Genomic DNA, 25,048 nt, shown 5'->3' with positions numbered 1-25,048 from the left:
ACACAATCCCAAAATCAGCACGATTCTCATGCGGCTGGTTGTCACCCATTCATGGATTTGCCCAATTGAAAACCAACTACAAATCGGAACGAATGGGGGCGGACTCACGGAAATTTCCAAAAATGTGTCACTTGACACATCTTTGGAAATGACTTTCGTTTATTGTTTTCTTCAAAATGACAGCATGCCAGAAGAAATAATTCTGCAGGGAGTTTAGTGTCATTACTATCTTTAAACTAAGTAGGATTTTTCACAATAATTTGGTCAGTTACCTTTTGGATAACTGCAAATGTTCTACTCTATCTTTAAAAATTAATCGATATCTTCTTTTTTACTCTGTCTTTTGTAACTTTTTTACTGGCAAATTGAGCATAGGTGACTTGGTCGGGGTGTGGCAAGTGGACCACTTGTCAGATATAAAGAATCTGAAAGTACACGCAAAAGTTTCATGGAAGAAGTCTTGCACTGCACATTGCCAATTACAAATCTTCGCATTGTTGCTTCTACAACAAAAACTTCTCAACATGCAACGGGAAGATCAACTGCATGTAAAAAAAAGATGTATTTCGGAGAACATCTTGCAAAAGAGTTTCCAGAAGGGATCGTCACAAAAATATAAGAAAAACAACTCTGTACAGACCACTGAATATAGTAGGCCTGACGTTCAGGGAACCACAAATCATTGGTGATTGTCTGGAATAGGGGTAGCACCCTCCTGGGAAGTGAATAGTCTTCACAACCAAGATGCCGTTGTTTGGCAGTTGCTCTAAATAAAATACAAGGTGAGCCGCGGATCGCACGTGCCGCCTTGTTTCACGATCGATCCCTATATGTTTTGTGTTGTTTAAAAAAGTAAAATTGTGTGCATTTTTAAACGACCTCTAGTAACCCCTACATGACCTTTGACCAGAGTAATCCGATGACGAATTGTGTCTTCCCACCCAAGGGTCACTGCATCCAAGTTTCATCCAAATCCATGAAAGCATGTAGAAGTTATGCACTTTTTTCCAAAAACGTAACCTTAACATTTACATACGGGGATAGATGTACGGTCAAACGGGGATATGGATGTTCCAGCGGATGGGAGTTATGGGGTAAGAGCAGTGCTGTCTTTTTATCACTTTTTCTAAAGATTTCACTGGTGGGGTACCGTTTACTTTGTATGAGTAACCCACAAGTAGCTCTGGTGTGTACGGTCATACAGAATTTAGGACTCGGAAGTGTCCCCCAAACTTTGTTTAGGCGACAAAATAATCATGCACCATCCAGTGAGGGAAGGACTTGTGATAAGTAAACAGTTGCATGAGTGGTATTTTTGGAACAGAATTAGCACTGGAGTCAAATACTTCTGTGCGTTAAGCTGTACAATTTCATATTACTCAGACATGAGATCTGACTGGCACCTTTGTTTCAATCCCAAACCTGATTGACAGTTCAGAGTGGTGCATCCCTGAAATCCGGCAGGCTCGGTAGCCGGCCTCCTCGGGCACTCTTGACCGGCTGCAAGGTGTGTCCAGGACCCTTGCCGGGTGTGGCCCTGCTGTCCGGTGCCACGCCCGCATCCATGGGCGCACCCTGTTGCCAATGGCTGACGATGTTCGGGTCGGGGATTCCGTCTTGGTCCAACTTGGAGTGTTTGTGGTGGGCGTAGGGGTTACTGTAATGGTGATGATGGTGATGATGATGCTGCTGCTGGTGGTGCGAAATGCGCACGTCGGACTCGTGGGAAACTTTGCGGGTGAGGGGCGTGGTTGGTAGTCCTGCAGCCGAGAGGGAAGGGAGTTGCTTCTGGATGGGGTGAAGGCGGGGCTCTCTGGAATGGTGCAAGCCTCCAGAGAGTAGATTCTGCCAACAAAATAAACAGTCAATGCTGAGTGTAAGATCTCATGATTTGTGTAATCAAATCACATTAATGGACAGCAGGATCACAAGCCTTTCTTGTACAGCCCGTCCCAAAATACCCGCAACATTTTTTTCTGAGGCTCTAGCGTGGCAGTGGAAACACGTACCACCATTATATTTATATCGTTTTAAAGCTTGGAATCTTAACTTTATCCCTGGTAGGTATTGGTTTGATTTTCAAAAGGGTTTTGAAATTATTTGTGTTCAAATAAGAGCATGTCAAAAACACACTCAACCGATTTCAAGGAAAAATCAAGCAGGCACATTTTTTCAAACATGGAAATGGTTCGTCATGTTCATGAGGTGACGATCTCGTTACCTTTTACTTTCTGTGTTTCCTATTCTTTTTAATCCACATAGACTACACCTTAAATGAATTCACAATACTGTTCTTCGTTTCAAGTTCAATTTTGAAATTCACGTGCAAGTATGTACCTATTCAAAAAGCGCGCTCTAAGTGTGACTCGAATTTGCATCTGATGTACCGCATCATCGATTTTCCTTGAAATCGGTTGGGTTTGTTTTACACATGCCATTATTTGAACACGAATAATTTTAAAACTCTTTTAAATGTCAAACCAATACTTGCCAAGGATAAAGTTCAGATTCTAAGCTTTGAAATGGTATTAAAATAATGGTGGTACGTGTTTCCATGCCGACGCTAGAACCTCGCAAAAAAAAGTTGCTGGTATTTTGGGACGCGCTGTATACTGTTTATAACGGAATCACTACAACTGAAAATTACTAAATAGACATCTGACGAGCTGTTTTGGTGAAGTTTTTTTTTGGGGGGGGAGGAAATGTTAATCAGTTTCATGAGGATTTACACTGAAGATGAGTACAAATTTACCCACATTACATGGGTTTAAAATAGCAACAACTTTATGTTTTACAAAATAGCAAACATTTCATTTCATTTAACCAGTTCACGTCGGATGACGTGTATACACGCAAATAAAAGGTTTTGCGGTATTCGGAACGGATGACGGATAAACACGCAACGAGCGAGGCCGGAAATATCTGTTCGCAGCGAGCGAGGCTGGAAATATCAGGCTGAGTTACCCGCAGATGACGTTCTGAACCCGTCGGGCATCGATCTCGTGAAAAACAATCCCAAACCTGGGTCCGGTCAAAATCGAAATAATCCCTGAGCGAACTGGCCAAAAGGTTGCCAGTTGTCCTTTACATGTTTGTCTACGAATACATGTGAAATTTAAATACGATGCGTACTGTGAATATCTGCAATTATGTACCTTGTCTGCTGTAGGAGTTTGGTTCAATTTCCTGAGTGACTTGGGCTGTTCTCGACTGCCGTAGATATTCCGTTGAAAAGCGAGCCGCTCGGGATTTGAAACCTCTCCCGTGACAAAAAACTGACGGAAGAAACAAGATAAATTTACCAGACATAAAGGCACAATGAATTAGAAGCATGGCACATTGAATGCTTACATAAGAAGAAGTTGTGGAAATTCTCTGTTACAATTCGAGAATAAATTGATAAACAAGACACCCTACAGTATCCTCATGATTTCAATAGACGCTCTTACATTACCAGGGGCATTTCAAACACACACCGTGGCAATGACCTGTTGAACCCAAAGTTATGTGATGGGTTCTTAGAAAACCTTTGCGTGCAAACAGTTAAATTGAATTAACAGTCTGGGTGTCCCAAATTTGGCATGTTACGACATGACTATTGCAAAACATGCTCGTGACAATTTGACTCACGAGTCGATAACCATGTGTCCACCATTTGCAGGAATTTCAAGGTATTTATTTCCGAGAAAGAGACTTAATCACTTCAATATCTGGTTGTGCCCTTCACCGACATATTTTTTTTTAATAACCCTAACTACTCAGTGTTGTCTAGGGTGATTGTGAGAAAAAAATTACTCGGGTGGGACTTGAACCCATGACCTCCTGCTTTAGTGCAGATGTCTTACCACTCGACCACCTAGCTTGCCGGGGTCAACTGGCTGGTTCGAATCTGACATAGCAGTGGGTATCGCAACCAAACTACTCATAAGATGGAAATTGCGTCGGGGTGATGTAAATACAATATTGGGTTTTGCCCTTCACCGACATATTTTTTTTTAAATCAACAGAAATGGGGAAAATGTCAAAGGCATCTCCATACACTTCACTGGCCAGCTAAAACCATAACCCAAATTAATAAAGGTACAACAAAAGCACTAAGCACATTATGCAGAGAGACCAGCAAAAAAATGGACCTTCAACGGAAAAATGGATCTTGAATGTGAGTCCCCCAACACCCCCATATATGGCTAATGCATAAAGCGCTTGCCTCTCGCCAGGGTGGCCCGGGTTCGATTCCCAGCTCGGATCATATGTGAGTAGAGTTGTGCGTTGGTTCTCTCCTGTGGCACGAGGGTTTTTCTACGAGCTCTCTGGTTTTCCTCCCTCTGCAAAAATCAACACTTTCGATCTGTAGCTGTCCTTCGTTGTCAGACATGGGTCGTATGGCGGCAGCCTAAGGCACCTTGACATGCCTTCGGCTTGACCACGTTGTAGCCATGTTCTTCGCAAATTCAGTTTCTCAGCTGCGATTAAGGACGATTAGCTCCCCCCCCCCCCAAAAAAAAAACCCAGGAGACGAGGATGTTTGAGAGACACTCGCTGTTTTAAATGTGAACTTGACCGTGCCCTTTGGGAATTCACTGTTCTTACCTGTTGGTTCTTCTTCTTTTTCTTTCTCTTACTCGACTGGACTTCCCTCCACTGGCCATCGGCAGTGTTATCTTTCACAGATTTCCTGCAAATCAGACACAAATATTTTTATAATTTTGAATTCACAATTTCAATGAAAGAGCCGATAAAAGGTCAGATTTGTTTTGGTTTTAACTAGTGTGGTCTGATACCAAGAACAAATTTCTCCAAGATGTTAAACAATCAAATATTTCTTTTTTGAAAAGTTGAACAAAGAAATTGACTGGAGCAGGGTTTGAACCGGCGATCTCCGGATTACCGTTCCGGTGCTCTACTAACTGAGCTATCCAGCCCTATGTTGGCGGTTCCCCAATTTGTCAATATTTTTTTCAAAGGGCGCTAGTCAGAAGCCATAAACCCGTATAAGCCAAGCAGCCAGGGATCAGGCCCAAAGTCACGATGCAAACCTGGGAAATAGCATACCGGGATCACTCAGTGAGGATACGATTTTTGGTTCAAACCCGCTCCAGTCAATTTCTTTGTTCAACTTTAAAAAAAAAAAAAAATGTTATAATTCACCTAGTCAGTTTTCCTTTGTAATTCATTTGAAAATCAAATGTTTCATATGTTTCAAGGAATTTATTAGAGCAAACACATAACGAACATTTAGTTCAATAATCAAGAGGATTCATCAAGAGATATGATGTATTTAAGCAAAATTGTATTACAACAAATCTAAATTTGCAATGGGAAATTGGGCCTTTGGACTGTTTAAATGTGAAATATTTTGATCTTTGTTAAAAGCTGTGTATGAACACCCATTCTATTAAACTACTGAATGCTGTGTACGGGCGACAAACTTTGCTCATTGATGCTATAAGAGGGCGACACACCTTTATAGGGACGAAAAAATTGGTGTCACCCATTTGTTAAAACAACCCTTAGGAGAAGGAATTTGTCCATCGCAAACCGTCTAGATTGATTTCTCATTGTCCAAAACATAAGTATACCGAAATTCGTGGAGGCAGGATAAGGTAGACTTGGGTTAGGTGACATTTTAGGTTTGTGCACAAGTATACGGGAAAGTCACCGTAATATAGCATTCAGTGTTTATTATTATTATTATTATGCGTTACGTGTTTCTCTTACCATGAGTTATTCTCCACATTGCTATGGTTGGTGTGCCTACTGTCCCCATAGGGATCACTCTGTTGCTTGGTACTCGGCACGTCTGAGGAACCAGTGGAGATGCCGGATGGCAGGTAAGCTGATTCAATGAATGGATTCTGATCTGTAATTTGAAAACAAAGATACAAGCAATGCGTTTAATGTTTCTGAAGTCAGAAATAATTTTCATAAATCTAGGACAACCTAAGAAGTGCCAATCAGTGAAAGAGAACCACGTTTGCACTTGTGCAGAACACACGCAGTTCGGGCTGCTTCGACCAATAGTTGGTCGTCTCGTCTGTAAAGAACGCATGCAGCATGCGCACGGAAGTGGTTACGCGGCAAAGTTGCTTCTGATCTTGTTTGCAGTATTAGTCTATAAACCAGGCTCAAGGTTGAGTGCCAGGAATTATTGGTAAAAGGAACATGACAGATAATCACAACATAATAAAGTAACACAGCACTAACCAATTGTATTCATGTCATCATAAATCACACTGCAAGTCCAGTCCCGAGACAAGCAACCAGCTACCTCTTCATTGTTCATGTCCTTCTATTACTTGTGATCTGACAAGTTCACTATCTGGCTATGACAGGTCGACATGAGATTGCATGACATGTCGACATGGTCTGCTAACTTACCAGTGTACTGCTGCCCCCTGCTCTTGCTGCGAGGCCATGTTGCTACCATGCCATGCTGGCCTGCACTATGGCCTGTGCTGTGCCCTGCTTTCTCTGCATATGTAGCCTGCTGCGGGTGCCTCTCTGTTGTCTGCTGTTCTTGTTTCAGCTGCAGCTGCTCGTACTCTCTGGTGCTGAATGACTGGGTTTCTCTGACCTGCAGCAAGTATATTGCAAGGAAAATCACGTAAGTTTTAGCCTGATTGGTGCCGCTGGCCCAGTTGCAGCTGAAGCGCACTCCATCGATTAATGTGACTGCACTGCATGGTGTGTCGATACCGGTAAGCAAATGACACGAAACAAAGATTTGCTACACGCAGTTACACAATTTGAGTGGTTTATTGTCATGTTTTAGGGAAGAACAATATGAAATCTGAGTATAATGATGCTTTGTGACAAAAAAATTTCACCATTAGAATGAAAAAAATTGAAGAAGTAGCGTGTCCATTTCATAGCGAGTTACGGCGGAAGCTGCTCATGCACATTCACGTACGTGCAGATGGCATGACCGTAGAAAAATCAGCAACCTTGCTTAAGTCGACCTCGGGATACCTTGAATTTTTTATCCATTCCCTTGAGATTTGACTTAACGGGAGTTTACTGTACATGTAACTGTCAAACTGCTCCAAAACAACTAACTATGTCATTCGTTGCGAGTGATACAATCCTACCTCCTGTTCCTCAGCTTTGGCAGTCTGTATAACGCGGCCTTTGTATGCCACTGAGACCTCATATTGCGGTTGCTTCTTCTTGCCTGATTTGGGTTTCCGTACGTCCGGCTCAGGTGGAGTATTTTGACTGCTAGGAAAGCCCTGTGACAAGGGAGAGCGAGTAACCGTCAGGCAAAACACTGCACAAGATCAAATACATACTCTGACAAAGAAACATCACGGTTCACCAATCTTTATGCATTTTTAAGCTTCACACCTTTGAAGTTTCTCTGAATATTTGGTGATCAGTGGGTGCCTTTTAGTGGCTCGGATAAAGGCAGAGGGGTTAGCCACGACAGTTGGCCTATAAATCGAACACTCAACTGCCCGCCATCAAGATCCTCATGTGATGTCTGTTATCGTGAACCGTAGCCACTGACAAAACGCCAGTTTCGGCTGGGGCTTAGTTTGAGTTCTATTTTCAGTTTGATATTTACTGCTTTCAGTCAATTGTAAAACTCTAAAAAAAAAAGTGGGGCTGGAATAACAGCCTCAGAAGTCATCATGAACTCATATAAATAAATACCTTCAGACTTCAAATATAGTTGATTTTTGTGTCCACTTGAGATTTTCGCTGTCCGGCCGCCATATTTGAACATGAACAATGCATGTGTGGGAAGTATTTCCTCCACTGACTCTGCCCCATGAGCAGAGGCTGTGGTGGCTGACCCGGGTGAGCCCCGAGAATGACGTCAGAGATAACTCGAACGCACCCAGTAAAATGTCCTTAAATTTTTTTGTCATGCATTTCTGGTACATTGTTATGTACAATGATTGGAAAAACCTACGCCTCGTTAATAGTCATAAAAAAAAATTCCCCTTATTCTGACAAACTTAACAATAGAGCAAGTAGACTATATCAAAAGCTCATACTTTTTGCCTCACTTTGTAAATATATGAACAGAGCTCAAGTACATGTACGCTAAAGTTTAAATGTGAATTAGAATCTTACCTTGAGTATACTCTTCTTTTCTGTGAGCTGTGTGTTCAATCTATCTGTGGTGTCCTGGCTACTACTAGTGTCTCTAAGATCAACTGCCTTGATGATGGCAGACTTTGTCACCTCCGGTTGCTCCCTGGGGGAACCTTTGGGTGAAATGTTGGGTGAGCTTCCATGGGAACGGCTTCCGCTTTGGCTGCTGCCTTGGCAAGAGTCTGGGTTGAGAACAAGATACCTGGGGGTCTCCGTGGTGTTAGACAGAGGGTGTCTGCTGCCCTCGTAGACCCCCTTCAGTTTGCTTTGGGAGGTGGAGATGAGGGGTAGCTCCCCCTCGGAGTACACATTGGCAGTGGCAGCCTGATCAGGATTCCCGAACAAGGGGCGAGTCTCAGGCCCCCTGTGCTTACTGTCCTGGAGGTCCTTGGACTCTGCTTCTGAATTCCGGGGATCGCTGAACAAAACGAAGCTGTTGCCATCTGAACGGACAGGCTCACTGTCAAAATAGCGTTGGATGTTCTCATTGACGTCTGCACTAGACTTGGACAACGAAACAGCACCACTATTGGCATTAGTTTTTGTATGGTTTTTGAAGTACTTGGACGGAGGTATGTTAGATCCCATCGGGTTCGGGATGGTGTTTTCTTTATCTGTGTCCTCCCTTATCCTTAGACTAAAATCCTCCCCCTTGCTCTCTTTCCTCTTAACTTCTTCTCTTGGCGAGTTTGCATTCTCCTGTGAGCTTTCTCCCCTGTTCTTGTCCGAATACCCTGAATACTTTGACGAGACTTTTGCATTGGCGTACTTCCCGAGATGCTTGGCGTAGGACCCGGACGGTTCCTTACTGTGGGCCGACTTGATCAGGCTGAAGGATTTCTCGCTCCGGGGTTCCTGAGTTCTCTCCCCCCTGGCTATTCTCTCCATCTGGGTCTCAATTTGCCGTGGCGGTTCGTCGAAGGAGGTGGTTTCCTGTGAATCCCTTGGCGAGGGGGTCCCCGCATGGTCCCGCGGTTTGTCCCACAGGACCGGGGGTGACCTGATGGGAGATGCCTTCTGCTGGCCCTGCCAGCTGACTGTGTTGTTCTCCATCTCTGCCTGGAGCTGTTGCTGTTTCTTCTTGCTGGACTTCAGGAATTTCATGTGGGAGGCCGGCACGAGGAAACTTGGGGCTTGCGCATCAATGACTGCCGTGCTTTCCTGCGAGGCCTTTGTGTTGTCAGGCATTGGCGTATTAGTCTGATATGTAGTATTCTTGAATTGGTCGCTGCCGGAAAGGGCATTGTCTTTGGGATCTTTGACAAATCCCAGCTTGGGTCCATTCCTGTTGAGCAGAACAGAAACTGAATCAAAACTCACAAGATCACTTTCACTCAGATTACCCACATCTACAAGCATCTGCGAATGTGTACTATACAAATATTGACTACTTTGGCTGGTTCATTTATAAATAGCCTTCAAAGGTGGTGTAATTAAGTGTTTCCACAATGAAGAAAGAGAATGCTCAAGGGATTTGATCAAGGAACAAAATCTCCATTTAAATAAATTGTAATGCTTTTATAGCGCTTTCAATCATCTCAACAATCTCAAAATGCTTTACAATTATTCCCCCGTTCATCAGACCACGAGTTTGTGCGGCAGCCGATATCAGCACACATTCGGTCCTGTACCCTCACAGGTACCCATTTATACTCCTGGGTGGAGAGAGGCAATTGTAGATAAGTGTCTTGCCCAAGGGCACAAACACAATGTTCCTGGCTGGGTTCGAACCCACGTACCATCCTACATGAGTCGAACACCTTAACCACTGGACCATGGCATCCTACTGTAGTAAGAAAATATCAAAATTTGTGAGTCAATTCTGTAAACTGAAAAATCATCACAATTGTCCACATACTTGGAAGGAAACTTGTCATCCAACTGCCTGGATGAGTAGGCTGATTTGGGACGGGGTAGATCCCGATGGAGTAACCTCTCAGTGTGGAAGGTTCGGTGCTCTAAACACTGCTCGATGGTGAAGCGATCGGACGGCTCTAGCCGAAGAACATTCTGAATGAAAAGGAATTTGATTTACTAAATTACTTGATCCACAATTGTTAGAGAAGTAAAAAAAGAAAAGACATTTTGGAAACACATCTGCATTATAAGGATTCTGCTAACAACTAAAATGTAAAAGTGACACGTTAATTTACCTTCATAACGTCCAGAGTAGCACTGCTGATTATACCTGAGTACTTCTTCTCCAAAGTCTGAGGCTCAGAGACTTGAGGAAACTGTAGTAAGAAAATAACATTTTAAAACGGGGTAGTCTTAAGGATACAATAAAAATAAGGTAATTTCACTCAATACGGCAGTTGGTAAAGAAAGAAGAGACTTTAGTGGTTTTCTTAGCAGTTTTTCGCCAAAAAAGCATTGTAAACGTGCACGGAGTGGTTCACACTCACCTTGCAGGTATACAAAAGTGCAACTATTTTCCGGTACCATTTGTCATAAATTGCATAATTTTGTTCACATTATCACTGTTTTGGGCCAAACAAAGAATGTGGCTGGATTGCTAAGGAATTTCTGTACTGATCAGTCTTAAGTATTAAAGGGGGACCTCCTTTTTTGGTTGAGTTACTCAGATCTGCCACCCACAACACACCCGCTGCTACAGCATAAAAAAAGGGAAAGTCATTTGCTAAAATTTTCTGACATAACAGCAGTATTTAAAATTAATGACCGGATTATGTCAGTCAAGGTAGTTAATCACATGCCAACAGTGGCGCCAGTCCACTGAGCCCCTTCACTAGAACTAGAGGGTTCCTCTTATCTACACTGGTGGAGGGGTATGCCCACTGACGACTGATTGAGTGTTTGGTTAATGAGTTCCTGAACACCAGTGAATAGTTGATAGGTAGGGTTGCAGGTCTGGGCACTTGTCCCACCGCTACTTGAAGTGGTGGTACAACTAAGTGAACTGAACCAATGACAGGTGGCGACGCAGGTTACAGAAAAGTACACTTACAAGGGCTAGTTTTTATACAGTTACTGCACAACACATACATGTAAATCTCTTCAACACAGAAAGGTGGCTGACAAAAATAGGTTACGCTTTTGTTCTGAGTATCGGTTGGTTAGTTTTCCACCTTTTGTAATTTTTTTTCTAGGATTTTGTTGACTGGATGTGTGAACAAAACTAATCATGCAAAAAAAAATTATACTTCTCCATCCATCTAAGTGAAGTAATAATCTTTCTCCTTTCATAAAAAAATATTGTAAATATTGTAACTGGTAAGCTTTGAAGAAATGATTAAGCACGGTGATGTCACTATGATGTCATACAATATGGGAAGGGGGTCTTAAACTCAAGGCGCCATCTCCAGCTGCAGAAAATGTAAGACTATTTAATTCTTTAAACCCAAAACACACTCTATAATGTTTGATCTGATATTATTCTGACTTGATACTTGATACTTAAAATGGTTCTAATACTGAGCCTGTGTTTCCCATGTTGGGATTCAACTTCACAAAACTGGAGCCTGAAGCGGAGACAAAGCCATCATTTTTGATCCCCCTGGAATGAATGTTGCAGCTGCACTTACCCTGAGCCCAGAGAACCTAGGGTTCTTCTCAAACAGCTCCATCTGATAGTTGGGCAGGGCTCCTAGGACCTTCTGGATGATGTAGAGCTGATCTATCTCACTCTCACCGGGGAAGAGGGGCTGTCCGTCGCTCAGCTCACCCAGAATGCAGCCGATGGACCAGATATCAACGGCCTTGCCATATGGGGCACTGCAAACAGCCGAAAAGGAATATTATTTAGTCCGTGCACAATGATCCCATCAATGGTGACATAAAGAGAGACACGCTCTTGAATTCCACTAGAGCCGAGAGCCAGGAGCCCATGCAGAAAAGCTCAGGGCATGTGTATATTCAGATGAAAACTTGTCACACATTCATGTACTTTACACAACACCCATGTAAGCAAGGCGGCATGCAAAAAATATAGGGCGACCCTGATATAGCCCCAGCTCCTGTTCCTGCATGGAGTTTATTCGGCCCAGTTGACCAACTTTGCCAACCATGATCACCAATCTGTCCTTATATGTCAATGTAGGTTCAAATTCTGGGCTGACTATGTAAGCACAGAATCCATGGTTTTGAATCTACGCATGGGCTCAAGCCCAAAAAATATGTGCAGCAAGACAATATCATCTGCTGGTGACTGGTCAACAAACACACAAATTAAGTCTGCTTAATTTAATCTTAGTTGAGAACTCTTAACATGACACATACCCAAGGAGCAGTTCTGGGGAGCGATACCACCGAGTGGCTACGTAGTCGGTGTAGTTAGCCGTACCATTGCCGCCCAAGTTGCGAGCAAATCCTATTGGTCAACAAAAATTTAAAACGGTTAACACGATAGCAAGGTCATTTTTATTGGAGGGCCCGGTTAGACAAGAAAAGGGCTTCTTCCAGTTACGATTTCTCAACAACCACTGGCTTAATAAATTCAATGGCTTAATAAAGAAAAGAAATGTTTGAAGGTTGATTTCAACATCCCATTGTCCACTTACCAAAGTCACAGAGCTTCAAGATATCACCTTCACTGATTAGAAGGTTCTCTGGCTTAATGTCTGGAACAAAACAACAAAATCAACAAAATCAGTTTCAGTGAGCTCCAAATAAATGTTTGTCACAAATATATATGCCAGTATCCTTTCCATTTTTTCAGGCGATGTTGAGCTTATTAATAGAAAAATCACTTTGGCTTCAAATCCAAAGTATGTCAAATTATTATGAAACCCACTTTTAAACCTGCTCGGAACGCTCACTGGATTAAAAAAGGTCAATGCAATGGCCTTAGAGTATACAATGCCTGGTGTATCATATATGCCTCTATACAGTATAAAATAAAACTGGATATACCTCTGTGGATGATGTCGTTTTGGTGGCACCAGTGTATTGCTTTGAGTAGCTGGTACACATAACTCCTGCAAACATCACAAGCAAAACAAAATACAAATTGAAAACATTTTTTTGTGACACATCTTTAGAATCGATATCTTTTCTGTAGTTATACGAATATTCTTAAAAGAAGAATTGCTTACAATTCCTCTGCATGCAACTGCATTGAAAAACAAATCATCATTCTTATCCAAAACTTCAACTTTTTGAGTCTGGAACAGAAATACGAATGCAAGGATTTATGTTAGTTAACACTACAAATCGATCTTTACTACACATTAATGAGAGTCAACAATACAAAATGAAAACTCATGACCACTGACTCACTGCATGTACAAGTTGCTTAGTCAGTGTCAGTAGATTGAGTAAAAAAAAAAGTAAGGAAAACTAAATTAAAAAACTTGGGAGAAAAATCAAGAAGTTTGAGTACCTGACTTTCTCTGGAGGCACACCATTGGGCATCTCTTCCAACAGCTCAAGCATATTCTGGTCAAGACAAAATAGATACAAATTATGACTTAAAGTTGAGAATAAAGTCTGCTATGTCAGTTTACAAAATCAGTTTAAGGTAACATTGACAACAATTTGATTAATAAAATCTCAAATGGTCCTCATTTGTTAAACAGTTTGACTGCAACATAACGTGCTTCCAAAAATTTGTTTCATTCAAATTTAAAACAAATTTCCAGAGGTCGCAGGTTCAAACCCCGCTCCAGTTAATTTCTTCGTTCTACTTTAATAAATGAGTATAATGCACCTAGTCATTTTGCCTATGTAGTTTCTTTCAAAAAAAAAACCCCGATTTCCATAATAAAAAGAAATTGTTCGACTCTGCGAGGAATGATGGGTGGTTAGAGTTCAAACAGACAACAGTGAAGGTAAACTGCAACAAAATATTTTGATACGGTTTTCCTTTTGAGTTTTTAGGCAAAAAAAAATTCAGAACATTCTAAAGGAAAAAGCACTCAGTTGAAAAATGTGTGGAATTCATTTATAAAAAAAAAAAAAAATGAATTCCCCCCCCCCCCCACTTTTGACTGATCAACAAATCAGCGGATCCGAGGAAAAGTTGCATGCCTGAAATAGCCGTACTATATTTCAAGTTTTTCCCACAGGTTTGTGCACAACCATGGATGCGCCCAGCACGCACCAATTTGTACAGAGAGTTAGCGCTCTAGTAATTTAATTTAGCTCTATGGTTTGAGTTTCAACACAGCGCAACAAAACCTGCCGCAACATGTCTGACATCTTATCTCTTATTGTCAACACTCTTACCCTTTCCACATATTCAAAGACCAAGTACAGCTTGCCTCGTCTCCTGAAGGCCTCCCTGTGATAAATGCAAGACAATCAGGCAAAATGTCAAGGAGAATCATGATTAATTTGCCCGCAGGCCACATTACACTGCATCATTAGTGTACTCTATTATCATACAAATGAACAGGCAGGACACATTGGTTCCGATAGCAAGATTGTAACTAGTTCCAAGCCGGACATGTTTCTGTCGTGTAGTTGGTCATTTTTCATCGGGATGTTTACTTTTTATTTGGAATTGCACATTACTCTTCTTTTTTGTAATTCCAAACTGAAATAAGCTGCAGCAATCAAAAAAAGCCTATGGATCGATGTAACTAGTTGGCATATTTTTGTATGAAAATCCTTCAGGAAACTAGAATACATCACAGACAATAATAAGGGAATAAAGGTGTGATTGGGAGATATTAAAAACTCTGTTTAAGACTGGTTGCAGTCTGGATGCTGATAATTACCCAAGCCGAAGGCATGTTTAATACTGACCAAGTACATATTTAAACCAAAAAAATTAAAACTTTTCAGTCCACACCAGTAAAAAAAAAGTCAAAAATTATAAATTTCCAATGATTTTGTTCAGCATATATATATTATATGGAGATTGGCGCATCGCGCGTAATGCTTCATGTCGTGCAGAACACAGATGTACCGGTGTAGTGTGAATTTAGGAGCATGAAATACTGATTCGCTGGTAGTATTGCACATGCCTACGTGAATCAAATTCAATCAAATTCTAAATTCTGAGAGAGATAATGTTTTTACTTGAGTTCCACGATGTTTTCTTGCTTGAGCTGCCTGAGCACCTTTAGCTCCCTCAGGGTGGTTCTCCTGACATCTTCATTGTCTGCAACACAAACAACGAACACAACAGTAACCAAAATCCCCCCAAACTATTGATCATAGGATGCACATAAATACGCTTAAAATCTCCATTGTTTCATATGTTCAGGCTGGTATAACTTCAGTTTGTTTCTTGTGGTGAGAGTGTATTTCAGTTAATGTTCTGTTCAATTTCATCCTGTTCCTTACACCTCTACTCAATTGACCATAAGGCCGAAATAAAAAATTGTGTGTTTACTGTAACTCCCTAAATTTTGTCCAGTTTAGGCGAATCGTTTTATTTTGTGACTTTTTTAATGGTTATCCGTCAGTTTTTATACTAAGTTTGTGTACTTCAGGTTATCTTTGAAAGTTTCTTTAATTAACCTGTTTAATCAACAAATGACACGCACAAAAACTTGTATCGGGAAGACTTTCATATTTTCAAAATACTTTATTTTAAACTGTTGGCAAAAGGTGGTAATATAAAAGGAAAGTCTTGAGTTCTGCAGTCTTTTTCCCCCTGAATTATCTTTGTGCCAACTATTTCCTCAAATTGGATATTTTATTTTTAAGCTTTGATTTGTAAGTGACTTGTTTCCCTCTTGGCTTGTTTAAAATTTTGTTTCAAATTTATTGTAAGTGATTTATTTGTGACAACAAGTTTTTGCTGTTGCATCATTCCAAGCAGAAAAAAAGGAATCAAACTAAAAAAAAGTTCACTTATCATCAAATCTTTTCCCAAGTTCCGTCTTTTATTTAATTCGCACGTGTTGAACTACCCGAGTCGCACATAACAACAAAACCATAACATAGCCATTTGCCTATCTTTTGTGAATTCCCAACCCCAAGCTATTGTACGTGTCAATATTGATGTGGCAGCAGGGGGCACACTAACGTAGATTTATCACAAGTAATCCACTCCTGCTGAAATACCCTAATCCTCTTCGGGTTCTCACAAAAAAAACCAAGTTGCCCAAATCAATCAATCTCTTCCAGTAAAAACCCCCATGGAATGCTACCATTGTTAACATTTTTCTACCTGCAGGCAAAATATGGGGTTCTGTTTCCTTCACATAGGACCAACAAATGCTGTATGTGCACTGTGCCTGTCCCAGCAACCATTCAGGAGCAGTGCTGGTCTGAAGTAGCAGGCTTCAGGATAATCCCTGACTTAGCATCACCCGTTTGTTAATCCCCGTTTGTTATCAATCCAGGGTCTAGTCAGTCAAGCATGAATGAAGCCCCTCAGGCACGAGGCTGCGGACACGTCTCCCAGCATCCACAATGGTAGAGCCATGAGAGAGAATGGACCGACTACGCAGGGTGCCAAACGCAGTAACCAAGTGACGTCCACTGGCTGACTAGAGACTTACAATGGACTTCTTTCAAGATATCGTGGGCTCTTTACTGGAGGGTCCATGCTTCCATGGATTATGGAGGAACATCGCGATCGGCAAGTCTATTTCCCTCTTGGTTGGCAAGTCAACAACTGTTGTCTACGAGAGAACTTCAACATGGTCCCTTATGTTTCTCACATGGAGGAAGCACAGCTTAGAAAAAATCTGAGGGTGATAAATCCTTCTAAACACAACTGAAAATGAAAGCGCTCCTGTTATGAAAAGAGTCTAAGCTCTCACCTTCGCTGTCTTTGAACTTCTTAATAGCAACTATCTGACTGGATTCCTGTCAAGCAAATCCAAAAAGAAGGGATGAAATTAGAGAAAATTCTGCACACACAAAATCTTTAAAAAGAAATTTTGCTAAAGTCAGAAACCAGCCAGAGATGGCAATCAAAACAAAAATCAAATTTCTGGCAAGACTGCATACCAATTCATTAATTGTTAAATTTGCATTTTTTGACACTAGGACAAGCTAAACGAAAATATACACAACGCATAATTTCTAGGCCACTCTCACCAGTTATGTCACCAACCTCAATGCCTATTCAATGCTCAATTAACCCAGATTCAGCAAGTCCAGGTGAGAGTGGCCCAAGTAAAATTTACACCCTTTCACTTAATTGATTGTATTTCTGTATCTATGGACCCAAATGGAATGGAGTAAATAGGAGTGGATTGAAAAACAGTCAGGCTTTAATGTAATATATAATTTCATTGAAGAAAGAACATTAAACAGTTTTAATTATTTTGTTTTCTGGTTGTTGCACTTTTGGGCAAACTCTGTAAGTATGTGCAAAATATGTAAAATCAAAGCCATTTACACATCAGGGCCCAATTTCATAGCACTGCTTAGCAGTAAGCAGAAAAGTTGTGCTTACTATAGCAGAAAATTGTGCTGCTGCTTAAGCACTATTTCATGCTAACAGTTGTGCGCGCACGGAGATTTCTATTGTTACGTCACTGATTTAAGCAAAGTTTTCTTCTGGGGTTAAGCGTGCTTTTGCTGTGCTTACTGCTTAACGTTCCCTATGAAATAGATGGAGGCTCGGTAAGCACAAAGTCGGCCGTTAAGCAGCGCTATGAAATTGGGTCCAGGGGTGAGATTTGGGGAAAATAAAGAAAATCTACAGGGGCTTTGAGTGTCACCAAGGGCCCCAGAGCAATGTAGGGTGCATGATACATTTGTATTTGCTTAAAGGCACCCCTTACAATACCCACTTCTTTTCTTGAGTCATAAATAAAAGCACCTTTATAGACAAACAGGTCAAACTATACATTTTGGGTCCAAAAGTGTGACTCTTTTGGGGTGTCCCTGTTACGCCTGACCTGTGTAATGTACCATGCAAGTATCATTAAAATTGACTTCACACTTTGGCAGGTACTTTGCTTTACATCACTCTTGGAGATAAAAGACATTAAAGAATGTGTCCAGACTTTACAAAATCTTATACATGTCAGATGAAACAGAGACACACAAAAATTGGACCCCACATTTATGGAATGAGCAAACCTCAGGGATGCCAGATTTCAGAAGGGATTCTTTAAAAATCCTGACATCAGGAAAAATCCTAACCGATCTCACCCCTGACTTATAGTTTAGCTACTGCTGTGCAAATGTTATCAATGCTACGCAAACCTTAGCAGCATTAGAAAATACTCAACGTGTAAATGTAAACCTCCTATCTTACTATGTTATATGCCTCAAGCATTCCACAGTATCGATTGACAGATCGCATAGCAGTAAAAGCAAACAATTTCCGAATGGGCTCAATTTCGAGTGATTTTTCAAGTGCAATTATACTGGGGTTTAGTTTTTCCACTTGTAATTGAAAATCCATGTATTAGTGCAAAAAACAAATGCACTCAAATGATGTTTTTCCAAATTGTGAGTAAATCATTCACTAAGTTGATATGGATTTGTATAAAATTTTCAAGTTCTGCCCAGCTGCAGTAAATATACAGAGTCAACTGAACAGTGTTTCTGTGTGATTTGATCGGTGCATTTCTATTCGGGATGTGTTGACCGTCTCAATTCCAGTAGTGCAAAACAGCAATTGATTAACAGGAATTGGAGCGTTGTAGTGATTTAGCTTCGAGCAAAAACTGTAAACATTCATCAGACGAAGCAGCCACTTCGGACTGATATTGTTTGCATGCTGTACACACATGGTGTGTTTGAAATCAATTTTGCATCATCAAGTTCAGTGATTGATTCATTCAGTAGTAGTCGTTGAGAAATCATAACTGGAAGAAGCCAAATTGGATCCTCAAAAAAATATCCAACAACTATCAGTTACATTTTATGCTCTGTTAGGGTTTTTTGGTTTCGTTTGTTTTTGTTTTTAATTTTTTTATTGTTGCCATAACTTATAGCCTCCTAAAATCGCGTGCTGCATGCCAATTATTGCTATCAAGTAGGAACCAGGAATGTCTGAAACGCTTTTGTTCCGGACAAAATGTCTGAACCTGAACAATGCTCACAATTGTTCACGTTCAGACATTTTGTCCGGAACAAAAACATTTCAGACATTATTGGTTCAAAGTGTACGACAGAGAATACCAACACGTATTCCGTTATCAACACCGAGGCGTACACTTTTGGAGCGCTGTGGTCCAATTGGTTACGGTGTTCGACTCACGTGCCGTGGTACGTGGGTTTCGAACCATGGTGCTTGTGTTCCTGGGCAAGACACTTTACTACAATTGCCTCTCTCCACCCAGGAGTATAAATGGGTACCTGAGAAGGTAGAGACCAGAATGCGATGATCTTGAGCTGCTGCTGCAGAAACTGGTCTTATGGCCTGATGAACAGGGGTAATAATTGTGAAGCGCTTTGAGACCTTTGGTATAAAGCGCTTAGCTGGTCAAAGCACCACGTTATTATTTATTATACCTTTATTCTAAAATACATTTCTCACGGGATTGGTCCCGGTACTAACTGTAACTGCTGTTGGGTAAAAACTACAAAATACACCACACAGCAGGCAGAAGTCTGTTACTATAATACCACATACTACATATTAACCCCTCTACTGAACTGCTAACTGGTCGGTTGCACCAATACTGACCAAACGGTATTGTTCAGCTCGGACCGTTAATCTAATCTAATGACCCTTGGATGCATCTGGTTTGCCTTTAATTTTCAGAAAGTCCAAAAATACTGACACTGGTCCACCTAACAACAAACACGTTTGGCTCCAATCCCACTCTGAATCCAGAGAGATGCCCAACTGGGTCAGACCAGACCAAGTGCTTCAACCGGGCGACAAATTGTTTGCCAAATACTGGACGGTTTCCCGGGCAATGACATGGCCCCAGCCGTGCAAAGTTATTGAAATCTCTGTTTGCTTTTGGTCAAGTTGACGAGTACCGTGTGGCATTTGGTGGCCGGTTAATCATTAACATGAAGTATGCGAGAGGCGTTGTAGTTTGGGGACTGTTTCAAGTTCACTGAAGGGTGGAGCGACAAAAATGTATGCCGGCTGTTGGATTTGTATTCTTCAAGGGTGGAAACTTTGAAATTTAGCAGTTGGTACCGGGAAAAGGAATGCATACAGTTCTTCACAAAATTGAAACTTTTAACTGTGATTTGAAACGACAATTACATGCTGGAACTATGACACAATAACTAATTTGTGATGTGTTCTGGCAAAATGAGACAGAACTGGGCAGAGGTCGAAAAAGGGGGTTTACGGGTATTAGGAAAGAGAATGAAATTATCTTTACTTTACTGCTTGTAACACTTCAATCGGACATTCCGTTGACAAGTTATGGCTGTTTAAAGATTGCATTTAATGATATTTCAAAAAGTAAAATACTAAAAAAATATGAAAGATGCAAATTGTTTTTCAATAAAAACACTTTCACTCCTTGGTTTTTGTACTATTTCTTTAAACTACCGGTACGTGTAGTAGACATATCAAAGATTACAAATATCAATAAAGATTGAAAATAAAAAAAAAATCGCAACAATTCTTTTCTCTTTTTTGGGGTACTTTTCTCCACTACGACTGTGCCCAGTTCCTTCTCATTTTGCTAGAACGCCTCACATTTGACAAATAGTATGTGGTAGATTGTAGAAAATTCAATAAGCTTTCTGTTAATCGGCCACTGTTTACCCGACACTCCAATGAACCAAATGTACAGAACAAAAAACAATCAAAAGAAAATTTAAACAATAATCATTTAACGTCCTTACCTTGTGCCTGCATTTCAGCACAACTCCATAGGCCCCTGTTGGTTAAAAATATTTAAAAATGCATTAAACTAAAATGATACATTGTTATTTTTCGCATCCCTCAATATAACGAAAACGAAAAATGTGTTACTACTGCAATGTGTATGAGATTTCTTTGTGTAAAATACAAAAATGATTTCATTACAACAATTTTTCATAATGAAAATATTGATGACGGTATTTGGCCTAGTGGTTAGTGACTCATGATCAGAGGGTCAGGGGTTTGAATCCAGCTGCTGGTCATATGTTGTGTCCTTGGGCAAGCCACTTCACCCCCACTTGCCTCTCTCCACCCAGGAGTATAAATGGGTACTGGCATTAGCTGGGGAGTAACCTGTGATGGACTAGCATCCCATCCAGGGGGAATAGAGATATTCTCAGTTGTTTCATGCTACTGAAACCGGAGATAACTGCCGGCCTGATGGGCTATATTGGCTCGTGACAGATTTTACTTTAATTATAATGAAAATATTTAAATGAGTACCTTCTTTCGACCAATCACATGTCTGGGAACTGTATTCTTTTGGTTCATCATAAATCTTACATTTACCAACACATCCAACCATAACTTAGATTGTCAACATCTTTTGATGAGGAAATATTAAAAATTATTTTCCAATCCACAGTCAAAGTATGAGCTAGACCAAAGGGCCATAGTCCGCTGCTATTTATCACCCAACAAAAATTAAATTGAAGAACATCAAACATTTCCTGGATTGTACCGTTAAGTTTACAATGGACGGACAATGTAATCTATGAATGAATTCAACCACTTCTCCCAGTCACAAAAACAACTGATTTATCATGTTTTATCAGCGGCTCTGGTTACACAGGCACAGATTACAAAATGTGATAAATCCCAAGCAGTGGACTGTACATGGACGGTACATGGTTGCAGCCTGTCATAACGCAGTTTTATACGGTGACAGTGATATTAACTGGTTGCCCAGAAATGAAACCCCAAAAAAGCGCCGTTGGCGTTCGTAATCTTTGCCGCACTACTCCGCAATTTTATGATCAACACGTGTTCACAAGCGAAATTAGCCAGTGCTTGATAATCTGTCGTACTATTTATTTATGGTTCTTGCACAAAGTACAAAATTCATTGTGGGGATCGCAACAGGCTGTGCAAAACAAACGGAACAACTTAAGCATCGTAAACCTGTATGAACAAACAGCATTACTTTCTTACTTTGTACATTTTTATGCAGCGTAAACCTGTATGAACAAATAGTGTTACTTACTTTGTACACTTTTATGCTTGTTGGCTTTTATGCATTCTTCTCCGGCATACCAAATTACCATAGGTGGCACACACCCACAAAAACCCAACAATGTTGTCCCAGAAAAAAAAGTTGTGCATCAATTTGAACAAAATTGCATTAGATGCATTTGATCAGCACACCTGAAGTGGAAATATGGTCCTACGTAAGATGCAACGGTTAAAACCAATATTATTTTCTTCTAAGTTTCTGTGACAAAACTTCTGACTAGCGCCCAACGAACAAGTATAATGACAAATTGAGGAGTTCACCGCCAACATATGGCTACATGTAGCTAGCTCTGTTGTTTGACCATCCGAAGGAACGGTCAACTCCAGAGGTAACAGGTTCAAGCCCCGCTCCAGTCAATTTCATTGTTCAACTTTGAAACATTAATTTCCTTTAATAAAAATCTAACATAAAATTGATTCCAACAACCGTACCTTCGCCCACAATGCCGAGAACTTCGTACTTATTCATTAGGGTTTTCAAGGAATTCCAGGAGAGATCTTTCAGAAGCACAGATCATGGTCAGAGTACTGGGGGCTCCAATGTCAACACACAAATGCACCTGTCACCTCTTAGTAATGGTCCAAGTATGCGTAAACTGTCAAATTGCTGCAGATATGGAGAAACAACAATAATAGTAAGTACTCTAATATGGTAGGAATAACTTTATTACAGAACAAGTGCAAAATATGACAAGATTGTCATTTCACCCTCAACTATCACTCATTCAACCTTCCATGAACCTGAGGATTCAAATTACTTAAACATTCAAGAACATTTTTAATTAAAGAGTTGCTGTAGGCCTTGTAACAGAAGCCACAACAACAGGTTTTCCAATGGCTTTACTTACAGATTTTCAAATTTATCCATAATTTGTTTAATTTGTAAATTGAGCATCAGTCCAAAGTGGTTCTGTGGCTTGATAGGGTAGCCTACACACTTGTTTTACATACAGCACTTTAGGGATTCAGGGTACATGTGCGTGACCTTTCAGAAATTCTGATAAACCAAAACTTATACACGTTCATACCGGATCACATAATTTCTGCAAATTTCCTGGGAATGACAGATCCTGTGGGGCCACTGGAGATTTAACATGTAGCCTAAGTACTTATACATGCAGATACATGATGTACTCATAAAACGTCATGAATGTAAATCAAGTGTTTTGAAGCAGCTACGAAACATGACGTTTTTTTTACGGGTCTAGCAAAATGAAACGGTTGACTATTTAATGTTACTCTTTAGCAAACGGCATCAAACATAAAGAGAACCACTCACAGACTCTTACAGTCATTTTTCTAGTTCATGAATGTAATATCCAGATGTCAGCAGTTGTGTACAAAGTTTCTAGAGAGTCAAGAACATTTTCGAAATATTTCCTAACAAATTTAGAAATGTTTCTTAGAAATTTTTATGAGTTCCGTTCAAAACTGACTTTTGAACCATGAAGACTGAAGTGAATTTTACAGGCTAAAGCAGTCTTTTTTCTTCAGAATAACTCATGTTTTTGTAATTTTGAAATACTTTTTCAAAGAAATTGTGAGCAGTCAAATGCGCACATTGTAGTTCTCACAACATGCGTTAAAGCCTGACACAATGAAAGCCCGATGCTGATTGGCTGACAAGTTTTTTTGTTTTGTTAATAAGCCAACCAGCATCGGGCTTTCTCTGTCACCATCTTGGATTTCGAGCCTGTTTTCTGGTTGTCGTCGTCATCATTTACCCTGTTATTACCCTCATAAATCAAAGCCCTGCCCTCTTTCCATAAAACTAAACCTACTCGATATTCAAGAAAGTGTTATTTACCAGCTGCCAAAGGCAGCTGCTCAGCTCAGATGTGTCAAGAAATATCAGAATGTCACTTTTGTCTTTTTGAGTGTCATTCGCTAGTCATCTGTTTTGGGGAGACTTTTGACCTTACAGGAACAGGGTCCTTAAGATAACAATTTAAGGATTACCAAATTATAGAAGCATGATGAGCGACCCATTCATTAAAAAAATATCATGTCAATCACAATTGTCAACAATGAATGAAAATAGGGCCTAGGCTAAGCAGCATAACTTCAAAACTAAACGACTGGCAAGCCACTGCAGTGGGGTATTTTTCACACAAAAAACACACATAAGAACAGCAATTAGTACGACAATAAAATGGTCTACCTTACTTACTTTCTGCACCACTCTTCACCGCATTCACCGGTCCGTAATTAGGCAAAGAAATAAATCTCTTGACCAAAACATAACTTCCATTCGCTCCGATCGTGTCGCAGGAATTCTACCTCCATGGATATATCCAACGTTCGCGGAGTCCTTGCCAACACACCCAGAAACCATTGCGACCTAATTAATAGTATTATGCCCTATTCACTCTATGATCAAAAGGTTAAAAACGCAGGGGTGGTGCCAGACTACTTAGACGTACGTTACTCCGTGTATAAACGTAGATGGCGCTATTCAAGAGCTCAATGGTCCATGATTTTTGCATTTTTGTCCTTGTCCAAAAAGTTCAATACAGCCCTTTCTTGAGCTAGACAGAGTCCCCTTATATTCCAGAGTTTTTCGAAATTCCAACCTCTTTTTTTTCAGATGGTGCTCCATCTCCAGCTTTAACCTGTCAAAAAGCAAAAGAAAAAACCCATACGTGAATACAAAAATTCCTAACTTTCCAACTCCCCCCCCCCGAAATTCACTCCCCACAATATTATTTTGTGGGTTTACAGTACATTTTTTTATACGGCATCCCAAGCCATGAAAACAATGATAAACAATCTGACTCCTAAAATAAATATGCATCTAATCTTGGTGGTTTTTTTTCACAAAACTTACATTCATTTGGTTGTATTTGACATTGTAAAAAAAATAGATGTATTTTCCTTTCCATTTTCATTACCGTTACTATCAAATCAACCGTCATTTGCATTTTTCTGGATGAAGCTGCGACAGGACAAGTCTATGGAAGCGGTTGAAACCGGTTTCGAGTCAAATAATTCATT

The 25,048-nt window shown here is 40.5% G+C and overlaps 1 protein-coding gene across 3 annotated transcripts; it reads right to left on the bottom strand.

Moving 5' to 3' along the window:
- Window positions 1-946: 946 nt before the first annotated feature.
- Window positions 947-24,383, bottom strand: LOC119727429 (serine/threonine-protein kinase BUR1-like). 3 transcript variants are annotated; one of them, XM_038199298.1, is made up of 20 exons: window positions 24,216-24,383; window positions 22,487-22,661; window positions 20,743-20,777; window positions 16,782-16,827; window positions 15,085-15,166; window positions 14,287-14,341; window positions 13,442-13,497; window positions 12,973-13,037; window positions 12,621-12,680; window positions 12,340-12,430; window positions 11,646-11,835; window positions 10,254-10,334; window positions 9,959-10,110; window positions 8,080-9,385; window positions 7,089-7,229; window positions 6,379-6,574; window positions 5,719-5,860; window positions 4,591-4,675; window positions 3,156-3,275; window positions 947-1,845 (listed from the first exon to the last, which is right to left on the bottom strand). In XM_038199298.1, exons 2-20 carry the CDS (start codon window positions 22,521-22,523, stop codon window positions 1,435-1,437), a joined length of 3,351 nt encoding a protein of 1,116 aa, XP_038055226.1. In that variant the 5' UTR covers window positions 22,524-22,661; window positions 24,216-24,383; the 3' UTR covers window positions 947-1,434. The 3 variants fall into 3 exon arrangements, with proteins under 3 accessions (XP_038055226.1, XP_038055227.1, XP_038055225.1); XM_038199299.1 differs by having other exon boundaries at window positions 24,221-24,383; XM_038199297.1 differs by having other exon boundaries at window positions 24,225-24,383.
- Window positions 24,384-25,048: the final 665 nt, after the last annotated feature.

This window comes from Patiria miniata, unplaced genomic scaffold (assembly GCF_015706575.1).
Source record: "Patiria miniata isolate m_02_andy unplaced genomic scaffold, ASM1570657v1 HiC_scaffold_20, whole genome shotgun sequence".
Classification (NCBI taxonomy): domain Eukaryota; kingdom Metazoa; phylum Echinodermata; class Asteroidea; order Valvatida; family Asterinidae; genus Patiria; species Patiria miniata.
The sequence above is the reverse complement of the archived record's forward strand: the minus strand, read 5'-3'. Positions and strand labels throughout refer to the sequence as shown.

What these genes read in the sequence shown, in the direction of transcription:
- LOC119727429 (XM_038199298.1), bottom strand. Translation starts at nt 22,523, where the DNA reads ATGAATAAGTACGAAGTTCTCGGCATTGTGGGCGAAG. An exon ending in AAACGACATCATCCACAGAG is followed by an intron (nt 12,681 to 12,972) that starts GTATATCCAGTT and finishes GTTTTGTTCCAG; the next exon opens with ACATTAAGCCAGAGAACCTT. An exon ending in CAGGGGGCAGCAGTACACTG is followed by an intron (nt 5,861 to 6,378) that starts GTAAGTTAGCAG and finishes TTCAAATTACAG; the next exon opens with ATCAGAATCCATTCATTGAA.